Source organism: Leptodactylus fuscus, chromosome 11, assembly GCF_031893055.1.
Source record: "Leptodactylus fuscus isolate aLepFus1 chromosome 11, aLepFus1.hap2, whole genome shotgun sequence".
NCBI classification, from domain to species: domain Eukaryota; kingdom Metazoa; phylum Chordata; class Amphibia; order Anura; family Leptodactylidae; genus Leptodactylus; species Leptodactylus fuscus.
Window position 1 is genome coordinate 22,044,329 of NC_134275.1, and position 23,402 is coordinate 22,067,730.

At 44.1% G+C, this 23,402-nt stretch overlaps 1 protein-coding gene across 1 annotated transcript in view; it reads right to left on the reverse strand.

Annotated features, from left to right (window-relative positions):
* ARL13A (ARF like GTPase 13A) overlaps positions 1–22,922 on the reverse strand; it is a 44,260-nt gene extending 21,338 nt beyond the window's left edge. The window contains exons 1-3 of the mRNA XM_075259026.1: positions 22,883–22,922; positions 11,050–11,118; positions 8,403–8,473 (exon numbers count right to left, since the gene is read on the reverse strand). Coding sequence (XP_075115127.1) covers positions 8,403–8,473; positions 11,050–11,118; positions 22,883–22,920 — 178 coding nt within the window. The 5' untranslated portion in view covers positions 22,921–22,922. The remainder of the gene's footprint in view (positions 1–8,402; positions 8,474–11,049; positions 11,119–22,882) is intronic.
* Positions 22,923–23,402: the final 480 nt, after the last annotated feature.

The following is a 23,402-nucleotide window of genomic DNA, read 5'->3' on the forward strand; positions in this document are numbered from 1 at the left end:
ATGAACGGCAAAGACATACAGGGAACAGGGAAAGAGGACAAGGCCCCGGAAAGACAAAACAAACAGATTAAAAATTTAAAAAAGGATCCGTTAAAATGACAAGAGCCTAATACTACGTCTGACGTATACTAAAAAGTTGGCAAGTTTGGTTGCCGCTGGTTTCACACCAGCGTTCGGTCTCTGTTATCAGGTTTCCATCTTCTGCCGGCAGAAGACGGAAACCTGTCAGACAGTGTCCGGCTGTGAGCGCCGGTGAGCGTTTCATGCGCTCTGTGGCGAAACTGTTGTATTTAAACACAAAGTCCTGCATGTTCGACTTTATGTCCGGTTAAAAAAAAAAAACGGTTTCGCCGCGGAGAGCATAAAATGCTCACCGGCGCTCACACCCGGAAACTTTTCAAAACCATTCAAATGAATGAGTTTGAAACATGACTGCAGTTTTCTGTCTCCTGCCCAGTTTCATGCAGGAAACAGAAACCTGCATAACGGAGACCCCGGGCGCAGATGTGATAGAGCCCTAAGTTGGGTTTAGTTTGCGGGTTGACCATTGCAGAGAGAGCAGTGGAAAATCTTTCTGCTGCTGGAAATTTCTCCCAACTAAGTAAAGAGCAGCCTAAGGGCTCATTCACACGGAGTAACGCCAGGCGTGTATCACAGCCGGCGTTACGGCAGGGCTGCCGAACACTTCCCATTCACTTCAATGGGAGTGCTCGTAACGCCGCCGATGTCTCTTTCTTTCCTTACAGGGTCAGATCTCCAGAACAAATAAAAATATACAAATATAAAGCAGTATGCAGCAGAACAGTTTGGATCCAGGGAGATATCCGATCGCCACACGTGGGGTCAGGAAGGAATTTTTTGCCCCCCTGAGGTATAACACTCCGGGGAGTTCGTTTCGCCTTCCTCTGGATCCTTTGGGTCAGATGGCTTTCATCTCAGGACATGGTGGTCAGAATGCAGCGAGCTCCATGGTATCCACCGGCCTGACCTCTCAGTCAGTGACCCATTTATTCTATGTTAAAGGTCCAGTAATAACTTTATTACAATGTTGCTACTCAATTTAAAAAACACAAAAAAAACTATATGGTGTTTTTTGTCTTTTGTCTGGATCTGTCTTTAAATGGTCGCCGCCACTAAGTAATCTAGAACTAGATTCAGCTGCTGATCCAAGTGTACATGGTGGCAGGATTGGGGACTATGGGAGGTGCCATATACCAAGAGTACATCACACATAAATCCTGTCCGAAGTGTTATGGGGGTCAGTCTCTGTGATGGGGACAATAACATTGCGCGTCCTCTCTTCTATACACAACATATTACCTCAAAGAAGACTGAAGACTGAGTCATCGAAAGCCACCGAATATAGTAGACACCAGAGGTCATATCTTGAATCTCAAGTACTTTTGGTATAAGTAAAGGGGACTGAGCTTGTAGCAGGGGCGTAACTACCGGGGTAGCAATGGTAGCAACTGCCACAGGACCCGGCCTCAGATAATGATTGGAGGCCCAGGAGAGATGAGGGAGCATAAAAAACACTGTTACTCACTTCTTCTGGCTCCAGAAGGCTTTGGACCTACTCGTGGCATACTTATACATTGCGATGCAAGCCCCAGCTCAAGTGATGTGACCCTGACGGCTGCTTAAGCTGTCCGGGTCTTGACCAGGCGTGCTGCACGCGCTCCTTTCTCCTTCCCCCCTCCCGGCGGCTGATGCTGGCCTGGGCGGGGTTTGGGGAAGGGGCGGGGCTTGCCAGCCCTATTTAGGCTCCGGCGCTGGGCGGGGACTTCCTCTTTGATCCCCCGCCAGCGTCGGAGAAAGAAGACATCGCCCTCCCTCCCTTCCCGTCTTGGGCAATGTTTGTTTTGCGGTTGGGTTTTCCTTTGGGTTTTGTTATTTATTTGGTTTTGTATTTCCTTTGATTGTTATTTATTCTTTGTTTTTTCCTTCAGGTGTCACAGCTGGCATGTTGGCGGGACCTTGCGCCTCCCCTTCCCCCCTTTTGGTCATCTGGTGTAGAAGATGAGAGGCGCATCACCCGCTGAATATCATGCACATGCACACCGCAGGCGGTGGCGGGGCATTCCAGTGACGCGCTTGTCTTGGCATAGAAGGGGGGTAGCAGGGCTCTGCTGATGTGTTTATTTAATAAAGCTGACCCCCACATTTTCACCCAAGAGAGTGTTTGTGTTTTGTTATGTTGGGGATTTCATCAGTCGCATGGGAGGGTTGGTCCCAGGTATCCACATCACATTATGCTTGGTCTGTCTCTTCCATCATTGAAGATGGCTGACATCAGGCGGGAGTGTGCTGGAGCTCAGAAGAGGAAAGTAACAGTGTTTTTTATGTTTGTATACTCCCCTGGGTTTCTGATTATTATAATCTGGGGTCTGAAACGACTGTGTACAGGGGCCACTATGGGGCATAATACTGTGTACAGGGGCCACTATGGGGCATAATACTGTGTACAGGGGCCACTATGGGGCATAATACTGTGTACAGGGGGCACTATGGGGCATAATACTGTGTACAGGGGCCACTATGGGGCATAATACTGTGTACAGGGGCCACAATAGGGGATAATACTGTGTGCAGGGGCAACTATGGGGGATAATACTGTGTACAGGGGCCACTATGGCGCATAAAACTGTGTACAGGGGCCACTATGGGGGATAATACTGTGTACAGGGGCCACTATGGGGCAAAATACTGTGTGCAGGGGCAACTATGGGGGATAATACTGTGTGCAGGGGCCACTATGGGGGATAATACTGTGTACAGGGGCCACTATGGGGCATAAAACTGTGTACAGGGGCCACTATGGGGGATAATACTGTGTACAGGGGCCACTATGGGGCAAAATACTGTGTGCAGGGGCAACTATGGGGGATAATACTGTGTGAAGGGCCACTATGGGGCATAATACTGTGTACAGGGGCCACTATGGGTCATAATACTGTGTGCAGGGGCCACTATGAGGAATAATACTGTGTGCAGGGGCCACTATGGGGCATAATACTGTGTACTGGGGCCACTATGGGACATAATACTGTGTGCAGGGGCCACTATGGGTCATAATACTGTGTGCAGGGGCCACTATGGGGCATAATACCTTGTACAAGGGCCACTATGGGCATAATACTGCTGTAACGCCGGCTGTGATACACGCCCGGCGTTACTCCGTGTGAATGCCCCCTTATAAGGGTCCATTCACACTGAGTTTTTTGGCGAGGATTTTGAGGCTGTATTCGCCTCCAAATCCTGACCAAAAAGACGGCTCACATTGAAATCAATGGGTGCGGGTTAGGTGTTTTTTCCTGGAAAAAGAAGCGAGGTGCTCATTCTTCAGGCCGTTTCGCCTTGTGATTCGGCCTGAAGACACTCCCTCCTCTGGACTAGGCCCATGCATTGGGCCTAATCTGGTGCGGAGTGTGCAACTGGATGCCGGTACAAAAAATCCTGTATGAACTTACCCTTAGACTCCTTAGAATTTAGGAGTTTATGGAGCCATGTTTTATTGAGCCGCAGTTTATATTTTGTACAATAACAGATTTGGGTTATTTATGGGTCATTTGGATAAGGCCTCGGTCAGTCTAGGATAGGGTGGCGGCATTGTGGGATTTTGAAAAGTGGTTACTAGTAGAGATGAGCAAGTACTATTCGAAACTCCAGTTTCGAATAGCACGCACCCATAGGAATGAATTGACGTAGCCGGCGTGCCAGCCGCTTCCATTCATTCCTATGGGTGCGTGCTATTCGAAGCGGCCGTTTCTCTAGTTACTAGAGATAAGCAAATAGTATTCGAAACTCTAGTTTCGAATACCTCGCTCAATAGGAATGAATGGAAGCTGGCGGCCAGCGCTTAACCCCTTGCTGTTCAGCCTCTCCCATTCATTCCTATGGGAGCGAGGTATTCAAATCTATGTTTCAAATACTATTCCAATCAACTCTAGTGGTTACGTGTGGAAACCAATGAATCCCATAGACTATAATGGGATCCACTAGGTTTCCACCTGAAAAATGCAGGACATTTGTCAAGCAGGATAGGAGACGGAGTCCCTGACGAACCCATGTCAAAAATTTGCCATTCCTAGTTCCAGCACTGGCCTCATAGATTACTGTGGGGCCCTGCAGAGAGGGCTTCATGGCCATGCTGGCTGCTTCTCTATTTGTATCAATTTCTATCTTTCTCTGTTCATTTATTGTGTTGAAATAGACAATTCTATCACCGTATTTAGGATCCCATATTTTAATGAATAGCAATAAAATGTAGTTTTATTTCGCTATTTATAGGTTTACGTTTCTAGTTGAGTCAGTATTCATAAAATAACAGTGGCAGCTATGACGACATGACAAGGCTGCTGACATCACACATTCCGCATGACATCACAATCAGAATGGAGTGTGTAACGTTGTGCACTGACACCATCTTGGGTCACTTGAGCTTAATAGCTTGAAGAGGACAGTATGAGCAGGTAGACCAGGCTGAGGCTTGCGTGGTGCGGCACAGAACTGAACCATTAGCCCCCCCAAATCTTGCTGACATTAGGTTCATACAAGCGGTTTTCTCTTCGTTACTCAGGACGCCGGGGGACCTGAACAACAGAGGCCGGATCACTGTTTCTACGGTAACAAACGTACATGGGCAGACCCCATTGACTATAATGGAGTCCACTGGGTGTCTGTCAGGTGACCATGCGGACCCCATTATAGTCTTTGGGGTCTTAAGGCCAGCCAGCGCCGTGTGATTGTGATTAACCACTTTAGTACCGGGCCAATTTGTGGTCCAGGACCAGACACATTTTCGGGATTTTTGTGTGTGCGGTTTTGAGGGCTGTAACATTTTTCTCGTACGTCTCATTCAACTAATTTTTGCGTCTTTTTTTCGGGGACACCCAGGGCTTTATTTTTATGTTGTTTTTATTTTCAAATGTGTTTTAATTTTTTTTATATCTGGGAAAATATAAACAAAATAGGAGGGAAATTGTGTCTGGTTTTCAGTATTATTTTTTTTAATTTAATAACACATTTGTTAATTTGTTATTTAATGACACAATAAGTGTCACTGAAAAACTTTATAAAATAGTTTTTCCTCTCCGTTACGGTAATTTATATTTTGTATGGTGTTGTCGGGGGTGGGGCTATAACCTTTCATAACAGCGTTTTATTAGCGTATTTTTTTATTTATTTATTTTTAATTATTTTATTTTCATTTTTTAAAACTTTTTATTTTTTTTATTTTTTTTTTCAGATTGTGTCCCCATAAGGTGATAAGAGACCTTTGGGGACATCTGATCACTTTTTTTTTTGTGTTAGGGAGGCTGATTTCCCCTATAACTGAGGCTGGTACATTTAGCCTCAGTTGCAGGAAGAATCCAGTTTTTTACAATTACAGAGCTGATCTGCGTCCTGTAGGACCCAGCAGCTCTTGTAAGACACTAAGCCTGGCGGATCACATGACCGCCGGCTTAGAGGCCGGATGCATCATGGCGACGCCCATAGCCGTGTATACAGCGCTCATTCAGCGCTGTATACACAGTGATCTAGAAAGCAGGGAAGGGAATAAACCTTCCCTGCCATTTCTCTGGGAGCTCCGGCTGAAGTTACAGCCGGCTCCCAGCTTCAGCAGCTGCACGATCTCCATCCAGCTGCTGTGTTCTGATTGGACGTACCGGTACGTCCTGTCAGAACTAGGCAACCACTTCTCGGACGTATATAGTATATGGGCGGTCCGGAAGTGGTTAACATAATTAATATCATATCATTGTGTATTGTATTAGATTGTAAGCTCTTAAGGGCAGAATGTGTATTGTATTAGATTGTAAGCTCCTAGGAGCAGGATGTCTTTCTTTCCTTACAGGGTTAGATCTCCAGAACAAATAAAAATATACAAATATAAAGCAGTATGCAGCAGGACAGTTTGGATCCAGGGAGATATCCGATCGCCACACGTGGGGTCAGGAAGGAATTTTTTGCCCCCCTGAGGTATAACGCTCCGGGGAGTTCGTTTCGCCTTCCTCTGGATCCTTTGGGTCAGATGGCTTTCATCTCAGGACATGGTGGTCAGAATGCAGCGAGCTCCATGGTATCCACCGGCCTGACCTCTCAGTCAGTGACCCATTTATTCTATGTTAAAGGTCCAGTAATAACTTTATTACAATGTTGCTACTCAATAAAAAAAAGAAAAAAAAAAAAAACTATATGGTGTTTTTTGTCTTTTATTTGGATCTGTCTTTACATACTAGCTATGATGAGAGTGGTCGCCGCCGCTAAGTAATCTAGAACTAGATTCAGCTGCTGATCCAAGTGTACATGGTGGCAGGATTGGGGACTATGGGAAGTGCCATATACCAAGAGTACATCACACATAAATCCTGTCCTAAGTGTTATGGGGGTCAGTCTCTGTGATGGGGACAATAACATTGCGCGTCCTCTCTTCTATACACAACATATTACCTCAAAGAAGACTGAAGACTGAGTCATCGAAAGCCACCGAATATAGTAGACACCAGGGGTCATATCTTGAATCTCAAGTACTTATGGTATAAGTAAAGGGGACTGAGCTTGTAGCAGGGGCGTAACTACCGGGGTAGCAATGGTAGCAACTGCCACAGGACCCGGCCTCAGATAATGATTGGAGGCCCAGAAGAGATGAGGGAGCATAAAAAACACTGTTACTCACTTCTTCTGGCTCCAGAAGGCTTTGGGCCTACTCGTGGCATACTTATACATTGCAATGCAAGCCCCAGCTCAAGTGATGTCTCTTCCATCATTGAAGATGGCCGACATCAGGCAGGAGTGTGCTGGAGCTCAGGAGAGGAAAGTAACAGCGTTTTTTATGTTTGTATCCTCCCCTGGGTTTCTGATTATTATAATCTGGGGTCTGAAAAGACTGTGTACAGGGGCCACTATGGGGCATAATACTGTGTGCAGGGGCCACTATGGGGCATAATACTGTGTGCAGGGGCCACTATGGGGCATAATACTGTGTGCAGGGGCCACTATGGGACATAATACAGTGTGCAGGGGCCACTATGGGGCATAATACTGTGTGCAGGGGCCACTATGGGACATAATACAGTGTGCAGGGGCCACTATGGGGCATAATACTGTGTGCAGAGGCCACTATGGGACATAATACAGTGTGCAGGGGCCACTATGGGGATAATATTGTGTACAGGGGCCACTATGGGGGATAATACTGTGTACAGGGGCCACTATGGGGCATAATACTGTGTGCAGGGGCCACTATGGGACATAATACAGTGTGCAGGGGCCACTATAGGGATAATACTGTGTACAGGGGCCATTATGGGGCATAATACTGTGTGCAGGGGCTACTATGGGGCATAATACTGTGTGCAGGGGCCACTATAGGGATAATACTGTGTACAGGGGCCATTATGGGGCATAATACTGTGTGCAGGGGCCACTATAGGGATAATACTGTGTACAGGGGCCATTATGGGGCATAATACTGTGTGCAGGGGCCACTATGGGGGATAATACTGTGTGCAGGGGCCACTATGGGGCATAATACTGTGTGCAGGGGCCACTATGGGGCATAATACTATGTACAGGGGCCACTATGGGGCATAATACTGTGTACAGGGCTTACTATGGGACAAATACTGTGTACAGGGGCCACTATGAGGAATAATACTGTGTAGAGGGGCCACTATGGGGAATGATACTGTGTACAGGGGCCACTATGGGACATAATGCTGTGTGCAGGGGCCACTATGGGACATAATACTGTGTGCAGAGGTCACTATGGGGCATAATACTGTGTGCAGGGGCCACTATGGGGCATAATTCCGTATACAGGGGCCACTATGGGGCACAATAATGAGTACAAGGGCCACTATGGGACATAATACTGTGTGCAGGGGCCACTATGGGATATAATACTGTGTACAGGGGCCACTATGGAGAATAATACTGTGTACAGAATCATAACTCAGGTGCACCATACACCGGGCTCCTGTACAGTGAGCTCTATACCGGCCTGCACGCCTGCACCTCACCCCCTATTCTGGAACTCCATTTGCACAAATATGAGCAAATGCAGATTTTTTTTTTTGGCGTGTAAAAAACTGGGCATATATACAAGGCATAACAAATCTGCGCCATTCTCTTCTAGAGGCACAATCCAGTTGCGCTCAGAGAGTGCCTTAGAGCTATTGCTTTTTACAGTTATATAAGTAAGCTCTAATATGTCACTGCAAGATATAGCCAAGTATAGGCAATAATAATATACAAACTATAACATCATTTACTGTTATGTCACATCCTGGTGCTACTATACAGCAAAAACAGGTACAGTTAACCAATGCATACTGGAAGTCTTTTTGGCAAAAATTATATGTATACTTATAGTATTGCACCATGTGCTATACAGTTACCTCTTTTTATAACTTTGATTATTGAACTTTTCCCAGCACCTTCAAGTCCCAAGAAAAGAATAGTCATACTCCTGCATAAAGGCAAAATAAAGTTATAAAGTACATTGTGGCACATTTATAATACAGTCCTAAGCCTAGACAGGATAATACTAGACTACACATACAGGAGCCGCAGCAAATGTGTTACAACACTCTGTATGATCAATTTGCATGTAATTTAGTTGTTGTTTGACATTTTTCTCTTCCTTACAAAATCTTACAGCTAGCATACCCACAGTGACACCAAAAAATGGAGAACACCATTAAAAGAGTTGAGAGACAAATCTTTGTTTCTATAATTGTTTGTATAATACAAAGTTGTATAATTTTCCAATATACTTTCTGTATCAATTCCTCACGGTTTTATAGATCTCAGATTGCTGTCATTCATTCTGCTTACTCCCAATGGGTAGAAATTAGTCCATAGTCATGTGATATACAGTCCATGGTCATGTGATAAACACCCAGGTGCACAGCTAATTACCAGGCTGATGTCTGATTACTATGCTGTGACTATAACGAGCTGTGCACCTGTGTGTACGTCACATGACCATGGACTGTATATCACATGACCACGGACTGTATATCACATGACCATGGGCTGTATATCACATGACCATGGACTGTATATCACATGACCATGGGCTGTACGTCACATGACCATGGACTGTATATCACATGACCACGGACTGTATATCATATGACCATGGGCTGTATATCACATGACCATGGACTATATATCACATGACCATGGGCTGTATATCACATGACCATGGGATGTACGTCACATGACCATGGACTGTATATCACATGACCACGGACTGTATATCACATGACCATGGACTGTATATTACATGACTATGGACTGTATATCACATGACCATGGACTGCATATCACATGACCACAGACTGTATATCACATGACCATGGGCTGTATATCACATGACCATGGACTATATATCACATGACCATGGGCTGTATATCACATGACCATGGGATGTACGTCACATGACCATGGACTGTATATCACATGACCACGGACTGTATATCACATGACCATGGACTGTATATTACATGACTATGGACTGTATATCACATGACCATGGACTGCATATCACATGACCATGGACTGTATATCACATGACCACGGACTGTATATCACATGACCATGGGCTGTATATCACATGACCATGGACTGTATATCACATGACCACAGACTGTATATCACATGACCACGGACTGTATATCACATGACCATGGGCTGTATATCACATGACCATGGGCTGTATATCACATGACCATGGACTGTATATCACATGACCATGGACTGTATATCACATGACCACGGACTGTATATCACATGACCATGGGCTGTATATCACATGACTATGGACTGTATATCACATGACCACGGACTGTATATCACATGACCATGGGCTGTATATCACATGACCATGGACTGTATATCACATGACCATGGGATGTACGTCACATGACCATGGACTGTATATCACATGACCATGGACTGTATATTACATGACTATGGACTGTATATCACATGACTATGGACTGTATATCACATGACCATGGACTGTATATCACATGACCATGGACTGCATATCACATGACCATGGACTGTATATCACATGACCACGGACTGCATATCACATGACCACGGACTGTACATCACATGACTATGGACGGCCCCTCATTCTGGACACTTTTCTTTCTGATATTAGATAAGTATATAAAGGCAAATTTATTAAAACTGTCTAAATGCAAAACGACCATAGTTGCCCATAGCAACCAATCACAGCGCAGCTTTCATTTTCTTTTCAATAATTTTTATTGAGTTTTTCAAGAAATACGAAACACAGAAAAACAATAGATCGCATTAAGGAGCGCAGCAACAGAAATATTACACACATTTGTAATAAACAGACGCCCCTCAATGGGCACGTATATCATATACCGATAACATCATATATATCATGTAGTCAGGGAAAGTAAGGAGAAAACACATAAGGGTGGAATAGGGTGGGGAAGAATCTAAGGGATAAGGAGGGTCATTTTCTATTCTGCTCCATTTTGATTGGTTGCTATGGCCAATTAAGTCAGTTTTTCATTGATATGATTTAATAACGATTCCCCATAGTGTCTATAGCAGCCGTGGTCTCCACTTATTTACTGCGAGTATTTCTACATACGGTACTTAAAGTATGAGGAGAGTTGAATACTGCCAACAAGGCCTCAATAATACATAACTATGGAAAGGAGCTGACCAGGGACAGGGTGATAAAGAGATTATCCAACTTTTAATACTGTGGTCAGTTTCAGTTTGGAGGGGGTCCAACTCTCGGCTTGCCCCTCTCCCCCAGTCATCTGTATGACATGGTTGCGGTATTCCCTAGATTATACACTCCTTTAGCCTCCTAGAGATCTTCTCCCTCCCCAGAGCTGCCCCCTCCCCATTGAAGTGCTGCCCATTCCTAGCATAGAACCTGTTGCCCACAGCAGTCTCAGATCTGCATAAACTGATCTGATTTCTACTTAAGAACGCCACAGTCCTACAGTACCTGAGCTTGATTATTAAACAGTATTTTCTTACCTGACTGGTTCCTGGTTTATCTGAATCCATCGCCAACAGTGAGAGAACAGGTGGAACATTGTCCGTTGTCTGTCAAAAGAAGGATAATCAGGAGTATAATAAATGTTTTCATAAGGATCACTGGCTCTGGAGTATTACACTATTGGAGGTTTTTTGCTCTGTGTTTTCGTAGTCTGCATCTCCATTGTTCAAGGTCCCTGACAGACCCAAACAATGGAAATGAAACATAAGCCTGTTGTGCAATACAGCAGTTTCACCTGTATAAACAGTCATTAAACATACTTGTTACTGACAAAACAATCTGTGAAAAAAACTTGTTATTTAATGTTTTTATTCTCTCTTCCCCAAATACACAATGCAATGGAGTCTTGTTAAGCTAAAAAAAAATATTCCAATAATAATTAATACATTCCTTAATGCAGCATTGCAGCAAATGATAATCTAAAAAAAATCTGTTATTTAAAACTGACTTTTCTTGTAAAAAAAAAACAACAATAAAAAATAAACACAATGACAGAATTGTTTTCAATTACTTTAATTAAACAGTGTGTAAAAAAAATGACTGAAAAAAATAGAGCAGGGGATAGGCAGAAGGGAGGGCGGGTGAGGAAACATGCTAGCAAGTACTACTAACAGTAAGAATGTGGGTGACAACAGCAACCCTACTTCTGATCTTGGTGGCCTCACCAATAGCCAAAGGATTTTTGCACTTCTTGAGAATGAAGATGAAGTTTTTGATTAATTAGCTCATTAATCCCAGTCACAGGAGAATATTACATAGGAGAGTGATGGGTTCTTGAGGTAGGCTTATGTCTGTTCCTCCTCCTACATAACACATCATTTACGACATGGCCTTTCTGGACTGTCTATTGTGTCTCCTTCACATTCCTCACATCTCTACATGTTAATGTATCACTATCTTATTTGGCAAAATAGACTTGGCAGTGGCACTGGCAGAGAAAGTGAGCGAAACTCTTCTATTCTTCCCCATGATCTTATCATCATCATCACCAACTGTTTCTCCTACTCCTCCTCTTCCACACTAATGTCAGTTATCCATAAGGCAATGTGTGGCCACGAAACAGCAATATGTGGCCAGTCATCCAGTGGTTGTGCAATTTAATTCGCACCTAGCCAAGCAGCTAGCGATGCAGTCGCTAACGTACAATGTAGTTGATTCCACTGCGTTTCGCAAACTGGTGGCATGCACTCAACCTCGATGAAGGATACTTATAGCGCAACGTGGGCCTTTCCTTAGATAGGCACTGCCAGTGACAATGGCATCAATATTGTTGCTGCACTGCAGTAAGGACAAGTAACACATTGTCCCTGTTTGGCACATGTCCTTAATCTGGTGGATCGCTCCTTTATTAACTTTTACTTGGCTTTTTAGGGTGGGATTCCTACTAAACTTGTTCGACCTGAAATTAATTTTAGAACCGAGAGACTTTTACCTGATTACCAGTTTTGTGTGTTTTTATTGCTTTGACTTTGCTTCTGTGTATGATTGTGGAAAAAATAGCTGCCTGTGCTCTTTTCTATGTAAAACCTGCAGCCACTCTTATCCCTGGCATACGTTTTATCTATGCATCGATGGTTGGACTACGACTGCTTTAGTGACACAATGATATAGAACGGTCTGCAACACTGGATACTAAAAACTCAGTATTTTTATCTTCAATTATTTTTATTGATTTTTTTTAAATAGAAGTGATTGAAATTTTCCTCCTACACAAAGTGGTTTAATCCTTGTGGTTAAAGGGATTGCAGTGTTTTTTCCTCATTGACTGATAGGGAACAACAAAATATACATATTACAGAACCACTTTTTCATAAAAGGAGATCTTTCTACATTTCCTAAAACCATTCCTTTAATAAAAACAAGACTGCACTACTATTTGTGGCTTGGACACACTACAACAGAGACACCAATGCAGATGTGAACGTAGCCTGAGAACAGGGGTGAACCTGGGCTTTCTGCCGCCTGAAGCGGCCGTCAGAAAGCTGCCCCCCCCCCTCCCCTGAAGGGTCGGGGGTCGCAAGAATGGGGCGTGGCCGAGCGGAAAGGGGGCAGGGCCGAGCGGAGCGAGCGGCGTTCGCAGGCAGGGAGAGGACCTGCTCTCTGCCTGAATGTGAGGGGCAGCCGCTGGAGCAGCGCTGCGTCCAGCAGGGCCGCCCCAGTACACCACTCGCTTCCCGTGTCGGGCTGCAGACACGGTGACGCTAAGCCAAAATGCCGCCCTCCCAAGGCTCTGGCATAGCGCCACCTGAAGCGGTCGCTTCAGGTCGCCTCATGGGAGGTGCGGCGCTACCTGAGAATGTCATTTGCTTACATTTGTTGTCTCTGTGTGTCCATGATTTTCCATCAATATATCATCTATCAATTGAAAAACCGTAAGTTGGTCTAATTTGGCCAAACCTACTAAATCCAACCCACACTGTGTAAGGACTCTGCATTTTGGCGGACAAATGTCATGTACAGGTAGTCCTCGACTTACGACGTTGATCCGTTCTTGCGCGGCGTCATAAACCGAATTTCGACGTAAGTCGGAAACCTACCATACCGACGCCGCATAGGAACGGATCACAGTGATTTAGTGTGCAGCGGCTCATAACAGCAAGCTGCCAGCTCTCTTCCGATGAGCAAGGACGAGCCTGCTGTAGAACCAGCATTGATTTGCCGCAGGCTCGTCCTTGCTACTTGGGAGTGCTGGCAGTTTTCTGTTACAAGGGAGCTCTCATCTCTAGTTGTAACCACGAAACGTCGTAACCCGAGACCGTCGTAACCCGAGGACTACCTGTAATGTTTTTGGGCTGCCAGTATCCCTGGTTTGTTGCTATATTCCCTTTGAACACTAGATGGCACTCCAGGATGAGGAATGGGTATGTAGTGTGGACAGGCCTTCGATAAAGTCATTCAGTATGTGTTAATGGCTATGTTCACAAATGCTTTAGGGTTGGTTCACATCTGCATTTGTATTCCGTCCGGGGCATGGGGACCCCCGAACGGAATACCAAACGCAATTGCAAGTGCTGTGCAGTAAAAGCACATGGACCCCATAGACTATAATGGTACTATAATACTATTTGATACGGCCCTTTTATAGAAAGGTGTGTTGTTATAGATTGCTGGAATTAGAATGATAAGAATGGCTCTCTCATATAGCTTATTAGGAGTATACAGAGACAAGGACTGGTATGTCTTATATAGTTTAGCCGGCTCACTAGAGACTGATTGAATTAGAATGATGATGTCAATGTATTTGTTAGTTATTAGGTTGTATACGGATTAAACACAGTAAAACAGACAATGTTTCAATAACTTTATTCAACAAATCCGAGGTACATTATATAATAATACGCCGTTACATCACATCATTATAAGAGAAGTGATAGCGGATCGGCCATAGACAGAGATGAATTCATAAACGGTTATACATTTTTTGCATTTGATTTGTCACCGGATCAAGAACCGGGCAGACATTTTTCACTCATTAAAACAGGAAATCTTAGAGCCGAGGTGCACTTTGCAGTGCCAACACCCCACACGGTGAATATGATAGTTTCCTCTATTCATACAAATATTGTGGAAATAAACAATCGCAGAGAAATCGCATGCGATTTTTGATTAAACAAACCCCGTCATTTTCAGAAATGAATAGTCTACAACTTACAATTATCGCTAAATCTGACCCACATACGAACGTATATTTGCCGGCGTATTCCCGTGTGACTTTCTACCGGACGACCGTGTGCTACAAAGACCGGCGGCGTACATCGTTAATACGGATGATTCGCGTAAACGCGGTTCACACTGGGTGTTAATTGTATTGTGATGTCGCTATATTTTTGGACTCTTATGGATTTTCACCGGCTTTTGAAATGTATCCTCGGAGCTTTGTTGAGTTTATAGAAAGGAATTGTAAGACCTACATGTATCAAAATAGACAGGGGCATAACTACCGTAGAGGCAGCGGAGGTGGCTGCCGCAGGGCCCGGGCCATTAGGGGGCCCGGTGACAGCCGCTGCCGCTATCGCTGCGTTGTTTTTTTTAAATAGGCCGTTACGGGCCCTATTCACTTGCCGATCCTGGCTGGGCCGGGATCAGTAAGTGAACCGCGGGCCCCACAAACACTATCATTATACTCGGGGGTCTTTGCAGACCCCCGAGTATAATGATCGGAGGCCCGGGAGAGGTAAGAAACATAAAAAATACTGTTACTTACCTCTCCACGATCCTGCCAGACCTCCGTCATTCGTGTCTGACGTCTCTGACGTCACATGACCCAGGCCTGCTTCCCGGGTCATGTGACGTCCGACGTCATTAAAGCAGGACAAGAGCGGTGGCCGACAGGAACAGGTAAGCAACTGTTTCTGATGTTTTTATTCCCCCGGGTCTCCGATTATTATACTCTGGGGTCTATTCAGACCCCAGAGTATAATAATTGTTTATGGGTGTCCACAGTGGGACATATGGGGACACTATGGCGGATAATACTGTGTGCATTGGACACTATAGGGGTTAATACTGTGTGTGCATTGGACACTATTGGGGTTAATACTGTGTGTGCATTGGACACTATAGGGGTTAATACTGTGTGTGCAGGGGACACTATTGGGGATAATACTGTGTGCAGGGGACACTATTGGGGTTAATACTGTGTGTGCAGGGGACACTATGGGGGATAATACTGTGTGCAGGGGACACTATTGGGGATAATACTGTGTGTGCAGGGGACACTATGGGGCATAATACTGTGTGCAGGGGCCACTATGGGGGATAATACTGTGTGCAGGGGCCACTATGGGGGATAATACTGTGTGCAGGGGACACTATTGGGGATAATACTGTGTGCAGGGGCCACTATGGGGGATAATACTGTGTGCAGGGGACACTATTGGGGATAATACTGTGTGTGCAGGGGACACTATTGGGGATAATACTGTGTGTGCAGGGGACACTATTGGGGATAATACTGTGTGCAGGGGACACTATTGGGGATAATACTGTGTGCAGGGGCCACTAAGGGACATAATACTGTGTGCAGGGCTTACTAAAGGACATAATAGAGTGCGGAGGAGGGGGTCGGTCAAGGTCTTCGGCGTCGGTTTGGGAGGAGGGGGCCATGTCAAAAGTTTGCCACGGGGCCCCACCATTCCTAGTTACGCCACTGCATTCTATGTTAAACACAGTCAATACCCTTATTATAGCTACACTGCCTTCTTATTAGTTATAGGACCCCTCTAATTATAGTTTGTACAACTCTCAGGCTGCTGCATAGTATTTAGTTAAAGAGCCCTCTCTTATTACAGACCCAGTGAGAGGGAGATAAGCCACCGCCAGATGTCCGGCACATAACAATGCATACATTGCTGTGTCCCATGAGTAGGCCTATGACAATTATCAGAACAGCTGTTATTAAAGGACACATATGGAAACCGTTAGGAATGCAAAGACTGAGGAATGTGACTAGATGTGATAAATATGTGGCTATGTGTTACACACTTTGGCTTGTGCTGGAATGCTGTATTGGAATTTCTTTGCGTATAGCTAAATGTAATACAGCAGTAGTATGATATCAGGGCTATGAGATAGTATTATTTATGATGATTTAGCTAGTATTTTTTAGATGCCTCACTACTTACGGGATCCAGCAATGGATCTAGCTCCAGAACAGTCTTAGCTAGAGGATACCAGCAATAGCAGCAATTTGCAGAGTCAAAGCGATTCTTGACTACCATTGCTTCTCCACAGCTAGGAGAATGTGACTCCCACATGTGAACACCAAGCTGAGCGGGATTTTTGCTGGCCATAAACTGAAAAGGAGCCAGAGGCAGCTGAACGCCAGGGCGAGCGGGACTTTACTGAGCACCAAGGTGAGACGGAGCACCAGCTGGAGTTAGTCAAATCAAACTGCTCCATTCTAAAGCACAGAACCATAAAGTCCGGGGAGGAAACAATGCTTTTTGCAATAATCCTGTTATAGAAAAAGATTGGGACCTGGACACTTCAAGAGATTTTTTTTTTTTTTTTTTCAATTCTAATTGTATTGAGTTTTTAACATTTTACAAAGAGATTTTGAAAAGACTTGTAGACAGTAGGGACTCCATACATGGCACCAGGACTAAAAGGCAAGGCTCTAGAAGTATTTGTAGCTCTTCTCCTAGACCAGGGAGGGAGTTACACCATTAAGCAAGCGTTAATTTGAAAATACATCCTCACACTACATGTATATCACAAAATGTTGCAAACTCTACATTGTGGATATACTGACAACAACTCAGATGGGATTACCAATCTTCACCAGTGGATCCAAGAATTATCTATTTGTCTTCATGGCCTAGAAGTGCAGCAGTTTCTTATAGACCCAAGGATGCAGCCCAAGCAGTACAATTTGAAGATGCCTATGAAGCCAACCAGGAACCAGTAGTAAAGAAGTCTGCTGTGGCCATTTGGAAAGAGAATGGGGCAATTACCAACACCTAATCCCTTGCCCCTCTGTGGGGCACCATGGTTTTGTGTACAACAAACAAGGATACCACATCACCAGTAGTCCTACCAAAAAAAAAACAAGTCCCTCTCATGCCCAAGCCAGCTGGTTTGTTTGTGGGTCAGGTTGAGGGGAAACCTAATGTCAATTTCCAGTCTGCTACAATGGGCAATAATGTCAATTTGGGGTTTCGACATACTGGGGCTAAAATTAATTTGTGTCTTCGAGAACATTATCCCAAAAGTGTCATATATTCTAACGGTTAACTTTTTAATAGATAATGAATGGAAAAAATATTCCACTCACTGTGGAATGATATATTAAGGGAACTTAAAGAAGAAACCCATAGTCTAGGGCCCAACCAGCAGTGTTATTCTTGCTATACACCCCACCAATTTGAGTTAACCCCATAAATTAGGTATGTCAGGTAGAGATATATTCCCACTCAATCTATATGAGATAGATAGTATATACATGATGATAGCTACTACCGTCCCGAGCTATGGTATAAAACATCTGAGGCTGGATAGCCAAATTTATATTCCATCCCCCCAATATGGCCCAACAGGAGGCCACAATACCAATAATATTAGTTAGATTCCATTATTCAGTCTCTTATCCCTTTTGGTATATCTACTATAGATGTCTCGTATCTAATATGAGTGTCTAATCTAATATGCAATAGGTATCACACCTAAAAAATAGTTGGGGGCTCAACAGTAGACCTCAAATCGTAATACAGAGTGGATAATATAGAAAAGTGCTGTTAAAACTGCATTTCCTAGAGTCCTCATCTTGGGCTCCGATACGCAAATAGCCGGCCATATTTCATCTATCTATTATAAGTTAGGTTCTAGATTGTAGGATACTTTTCATTCATTTCTGCTAGTTGGTTATTTGATGAATGTAGTTTGCAAACCCTGAAACAATCCCAAACCATTATTTGACCCCAGTGGAATGTCAGTGGAATGTATCCCACTTAAATTTGCTAGTTCTAGCCCATGATGTTATAACTTTGCAAATGTGCAATTGCCGTTGCATGTGCAAGCAACGGTCCATGAAAAACCAGTCACTCACTGATGACTCAGTCCATGTTCCCACAGTATATTCTTTTCTCTCCTTCTCTCTGCATATTGCCTTCAGTTGCTGAGGACTAATAGAGCAGTGTCTTTAATCACGATCACATGGAGAGGACTAGTAGATCCGCCACACTTGTCTGTACTTTTTATAAAAATTAACTTTTAATTCATTTGGTTAAAAAATACATAAAAAGGTGCCAAAAGTCAGAGAAAAAGTCAAAACAAAAAGTGTTATAAAAATTGCTGTCTTTGCATTCTAGCTGACGCGTTTCAGGACCTTACTGTCCCTTAAAGGGGTACTCCCACGTCGCATACTCACCCGTCTTCGTTCCTCTAAAATCTTCTGTCTTCCGGCTTTGTTTCGTCATTGGTGGGCGGGGTCACATATGCAAAGCCAAGCGGCAAGATGCCGCCGGTCCTACGTGCACGCTCATACACCAGTCTACCCTTCACAATGCAAATACAGACCCGACACCCTGCGGGTCTGTATTCACATTGTGAAGGTTAGACTGGTGTATGAGCTTGCACGCAGGGCCGGAGGCATCTCGCCACTTGGCTTTGCATATGTGACCGCGGAGCGGAACAGCATCGCTTCTGCCGCTGCTGGCTTCATGCAGGGCAGAAGCATAGCGATGTGCCTGTGCCGGCGTCTAACAGTCCCCAGCATCCGCCTATTACAGCGGATGCCGGGGAGTTAGATGCCGGCACAGGTGAAGTCAGGAACATCGCTATGCTTCTGCCCTGCATGAAGCCAGCAGCGGCAGAAGCGATGCTGTTATTCCGCTCCTCCTCTCCATGTAATTGTGATTATCCTAGTCTTCCATAGCCCAGGAAGCATTGGATCGTGCACCTTGGTCTGCTGAACGCTGAGCTTATTTTCAATACTATTTTTTTTTCTATTTTTTTATTACACACCAATGTCTTTAATACCAATGGACTGAGTTGAAAAACAGGAGGTGGAATAAGGAAAGCAGCCACGTGGTTTCTGCTTGGTTTTTGCCCCAAAAGGCAAAAAATGCGGAGAGGGGAACAGAACCCCTGTACAGAGAGCCAACACTGGTGTGAACCCAGCCTAAGAAGAACAGGTTACTTTGGACACTACGGCTTCTGACCTATACTTTATATTTAAATCAGCTTCTGCTCTTCTACACCCTAGGTTTGCCTTCTAATCTCCTTGCTGACCTTGATATTTGGCTTATCTTGATCTTTTACTTATGGCTGTAACACTGACCTTCTGTCTGTCTGTGTCCCTGTATTCGTCATCTGTCTCTTAAGAATCTTGTCTCAGGACAATAACTTTGCGTCCACTGCTGTCTAATATTTCCTTAAACGGTAAATCATTTAAACAATCCAAAAAGGCAGAAAGCCAAATACTATCGATTCAGCACATTTTTACAATGAGCAAGAAAAGGACTATCATGTTCAACAAGCAAAATCATAGTGAGAAGAAATTTACAGGGGACCTATGGTTAGGGGGGGGCCTAGTCCAAGGCAAGCACCAGACACCTGGCTACTGACAGGGTCCCCAAGACAGGAACAACCAGAGGAAATGGCTAGACAGCATGAATTCCAAAGGATCCAAACAAAAGTTCCAGCATCATCACCTTGCCCAATGCAGATTCCAGATTCATCACTGAATGACTTTCATCCAGTCATCCACAGTCCACGATTGCCTTTCCTTAGCCCATTGTATCCTTGTTTTTTTTCTGTTTAGGTGTTAGTGATGGCTTTCTTTTAGCTCTTCGGTATGTAAATCCCATTTTTGAATTGTCCTGTTTATCACTCATGAAGTCAATGCCTCAGAGACTGCAAGAAGTTATAAAAGCCAGAGGTGGTGCAGCAAAGTACTAGTGATATGTTGGAGTGTTATTTTGTTTGTTTGCTTTTCATGATTCCATAATATTTTCCTCAGAATTGAGCGATTCCATAATTTATTCCCTGTACTTGTCTAAAAATCTAACTGTTACTGACTACCACAATTATTTAGCTTGATTTCTTTTAGTGTTTCTTAAAGCCAGAAAGTTGCCCTATGAAATGCCTTTAGTTTGTTTTCACGGCTTTGATCTGTTTTTTTTCTACAAAATTAAACAACTGAAGGAACATCCTCAGGGACTTATGATTCCATAGTTTTTGCCAGGGGTTGTACTCTCTCTCTGATGGATTTCTTCCTTTTCTTTAGCCTAATGATGGTTCTTCACTTCTACTGAGCGCTCCTTTGACTGCATGTTGTGGGGTCACAGCAACAGCTTCCAAATGCAAATCCCACACCTGGAATCAAGTCCAGACCTTTTACCTGCTTAATTGATGATGGATTAATGAGGGGATAGCCCATTCAACCCATTGAATAGCTTTTGAGATAACTGTCCAAATACCTTTGATCCCAGTATTACAGAACTGTGATTTTGTCACCTCTGCTGCTTTGCTCATATGCAGAGTGAAAATTAGACAAACAAGGGAAGAATATACACTCACCGGCCACTTTATTAGGTACACCATGCTAGTAACGGGTTGGACCCCCTTTTGCCTTCAGAACTGCCTCAATTCTTCGTGGCATAGATTCAACAAGGTGCTGGAAGCATTCCTCAGAGATTTTGGTCCATATTGACATGATGGCATCACACAGTTGCCGCAGATTTGTCGGCTGCACATCCATGATGCGAATCTCCCATTCCACCACATCCCAAAGATGCTCTATTGGATTGAGATCTGGTGACTGTGGAGGCCATTGGAGTACAGTGAACTCATTGTCATGTTCAAGAAACCAGTCTGAGATGATTCCAGCTTTATGACATGGCGCATTATCCTGCTGAAAGTAGCCATCAGATGTTGGGTACATTGTGGTCATAAAGGGATGGACATGGTCAGCAACAATACTCAGGTAGGCTTTGGCATTGCAACGATGCTCAATTGGTACCAAGGGGCCCAAAGAGTGCCAAGAAAATATTCCCCACACCATGACACCACCACCACCAGCCTGAACCGTTGATACAAGGCAGGATGGATCCATGCTTTCATGTTGTTGATGCCAAATTCTGACCCTACCATCCGAATGTTGCAGCAGAAATCGAGACTCATCAGACCAGGCAACGTTTTTCCAATCTTCAATTGTCCAATTTCGATGAGCTTGTGCAAATTGTAGCCTCAGTTTCCTGTTCTTAGCTGAAAGGAGTGGCACCCGGTGTGGTCTTCTGCTGCTGTAGCCCATCTGCCTCAAAGTTCGACGTACTGTGCGTTCAGAGATGCTCTTCTGGCTACCTTGGTTGTAACGGGTGGCTATTTGAGTCACTGTTGCCTTTCTATCAGCTCGAACCAGTCTGGCCATTCTCCTCTGACCTCTGGCATCAACAACGCATTTCCGCCCACAGAACTGCCGCTCACTGGATGTTTTTTCTTTTTCGGACCATTCTCTGTAAACCCTAGAGATGGTTGTGCGTGAAAATCCCAGTAGATCAGCAGTTTCTGAAATACTCAGACCAGCCCTTCTGGCACCAACAACCATGCCACGTTCAAAGGCACTCAAATCACCTTTCTTCCCCATACTGATGCTCGGTTTGAACTGCAGGAGATTGTCTTGACCATGTCTACATGCCTAAATGCACTGAGTTGCCGCCATGTGATTGGCTGATTAGAAATTAAGTGTTAATGAGCAGTTGGACAGGTGTACCTAATAAAGTGGCCGGTGAGTGTATAAACCCAAGGAAGATGTTGCCTTTGGTAGAAATCGAACCTAAGACTCCAGTGGTGCAAAGCAACAGTGCTAACTACTGAATCACGAAGAACAAATTTACGTATACCACCAGCAACAAGGGCTAGAATCTAGATTTAGGCACCACATACACATGAGACAGAATAAGGCTGTGATGGTTTATATGAAGAATCTCACCATCATTAACTATGAAACTGCCTGATCAGGATGGGACAATTTATAAAAATGGGTCTGTGCAAATTGTCAAATTCAACTTTCATTTTTGTTCGGCGTATTTTTGGCAGCCTTTAGTGCAATGTGTATGGCCACATTTACTGCTAAGTAGGAGACAGAAATCCACAAGAAAGCAGAAACCAAAACATCATGAACACAAGCTAATAGAAACAATACTGCGCCAACAACAAACCTGACAATTCCCAAAACCGCAGAGTATATGGTTTGTTCTGAACAGTTATTATTTGGAAAGCTACATATGAAAAAGCTTTGTAAAAGATGAAAGCAAGGATATAATTGACAGTATGTGGTATATATAAAGAATAGAAATAGGTATAACTTACTGCAGACTAGATCTAGACGTCCACACCGCTCCCTCCATCGCACTGTATACTAATCTATAATCCTGACTAATTGCTTTAGACTACGGCTAATCTCAGGGAGGACAGAGGATTCTGGGCAATACAATCCTGAGATTTCACGCAGTACATGAGGGAGGGCTGGGCGGCTTCTGAGCACTGACCCAATTATCTACACAATACAAACACTATATACAGTATATCCTACTGCCACAAATCACAAGATATTCCTTCAACGTAGATTTTGTGTTTCTTTAGCAGACTATACGCACCTACCAAGTGTTCCATGGAGAGAGATTTTATAGTCAGGACAATCTTTTCTGAAATCAACATTTACTTATTCTATCGCTGCACAAGTGGCCTTGTTTGTCATTTGCACAATGAACCTTGATGTTAATCTGCAAAGTCTTTTGGCTGCAAGTTAATGGCAAATGTGACTGCACGCCTAAGCAAAGTGTCGCATATCGGTTGTGTGTTGTGTAGACAATAGTACTTTATAGTGCAG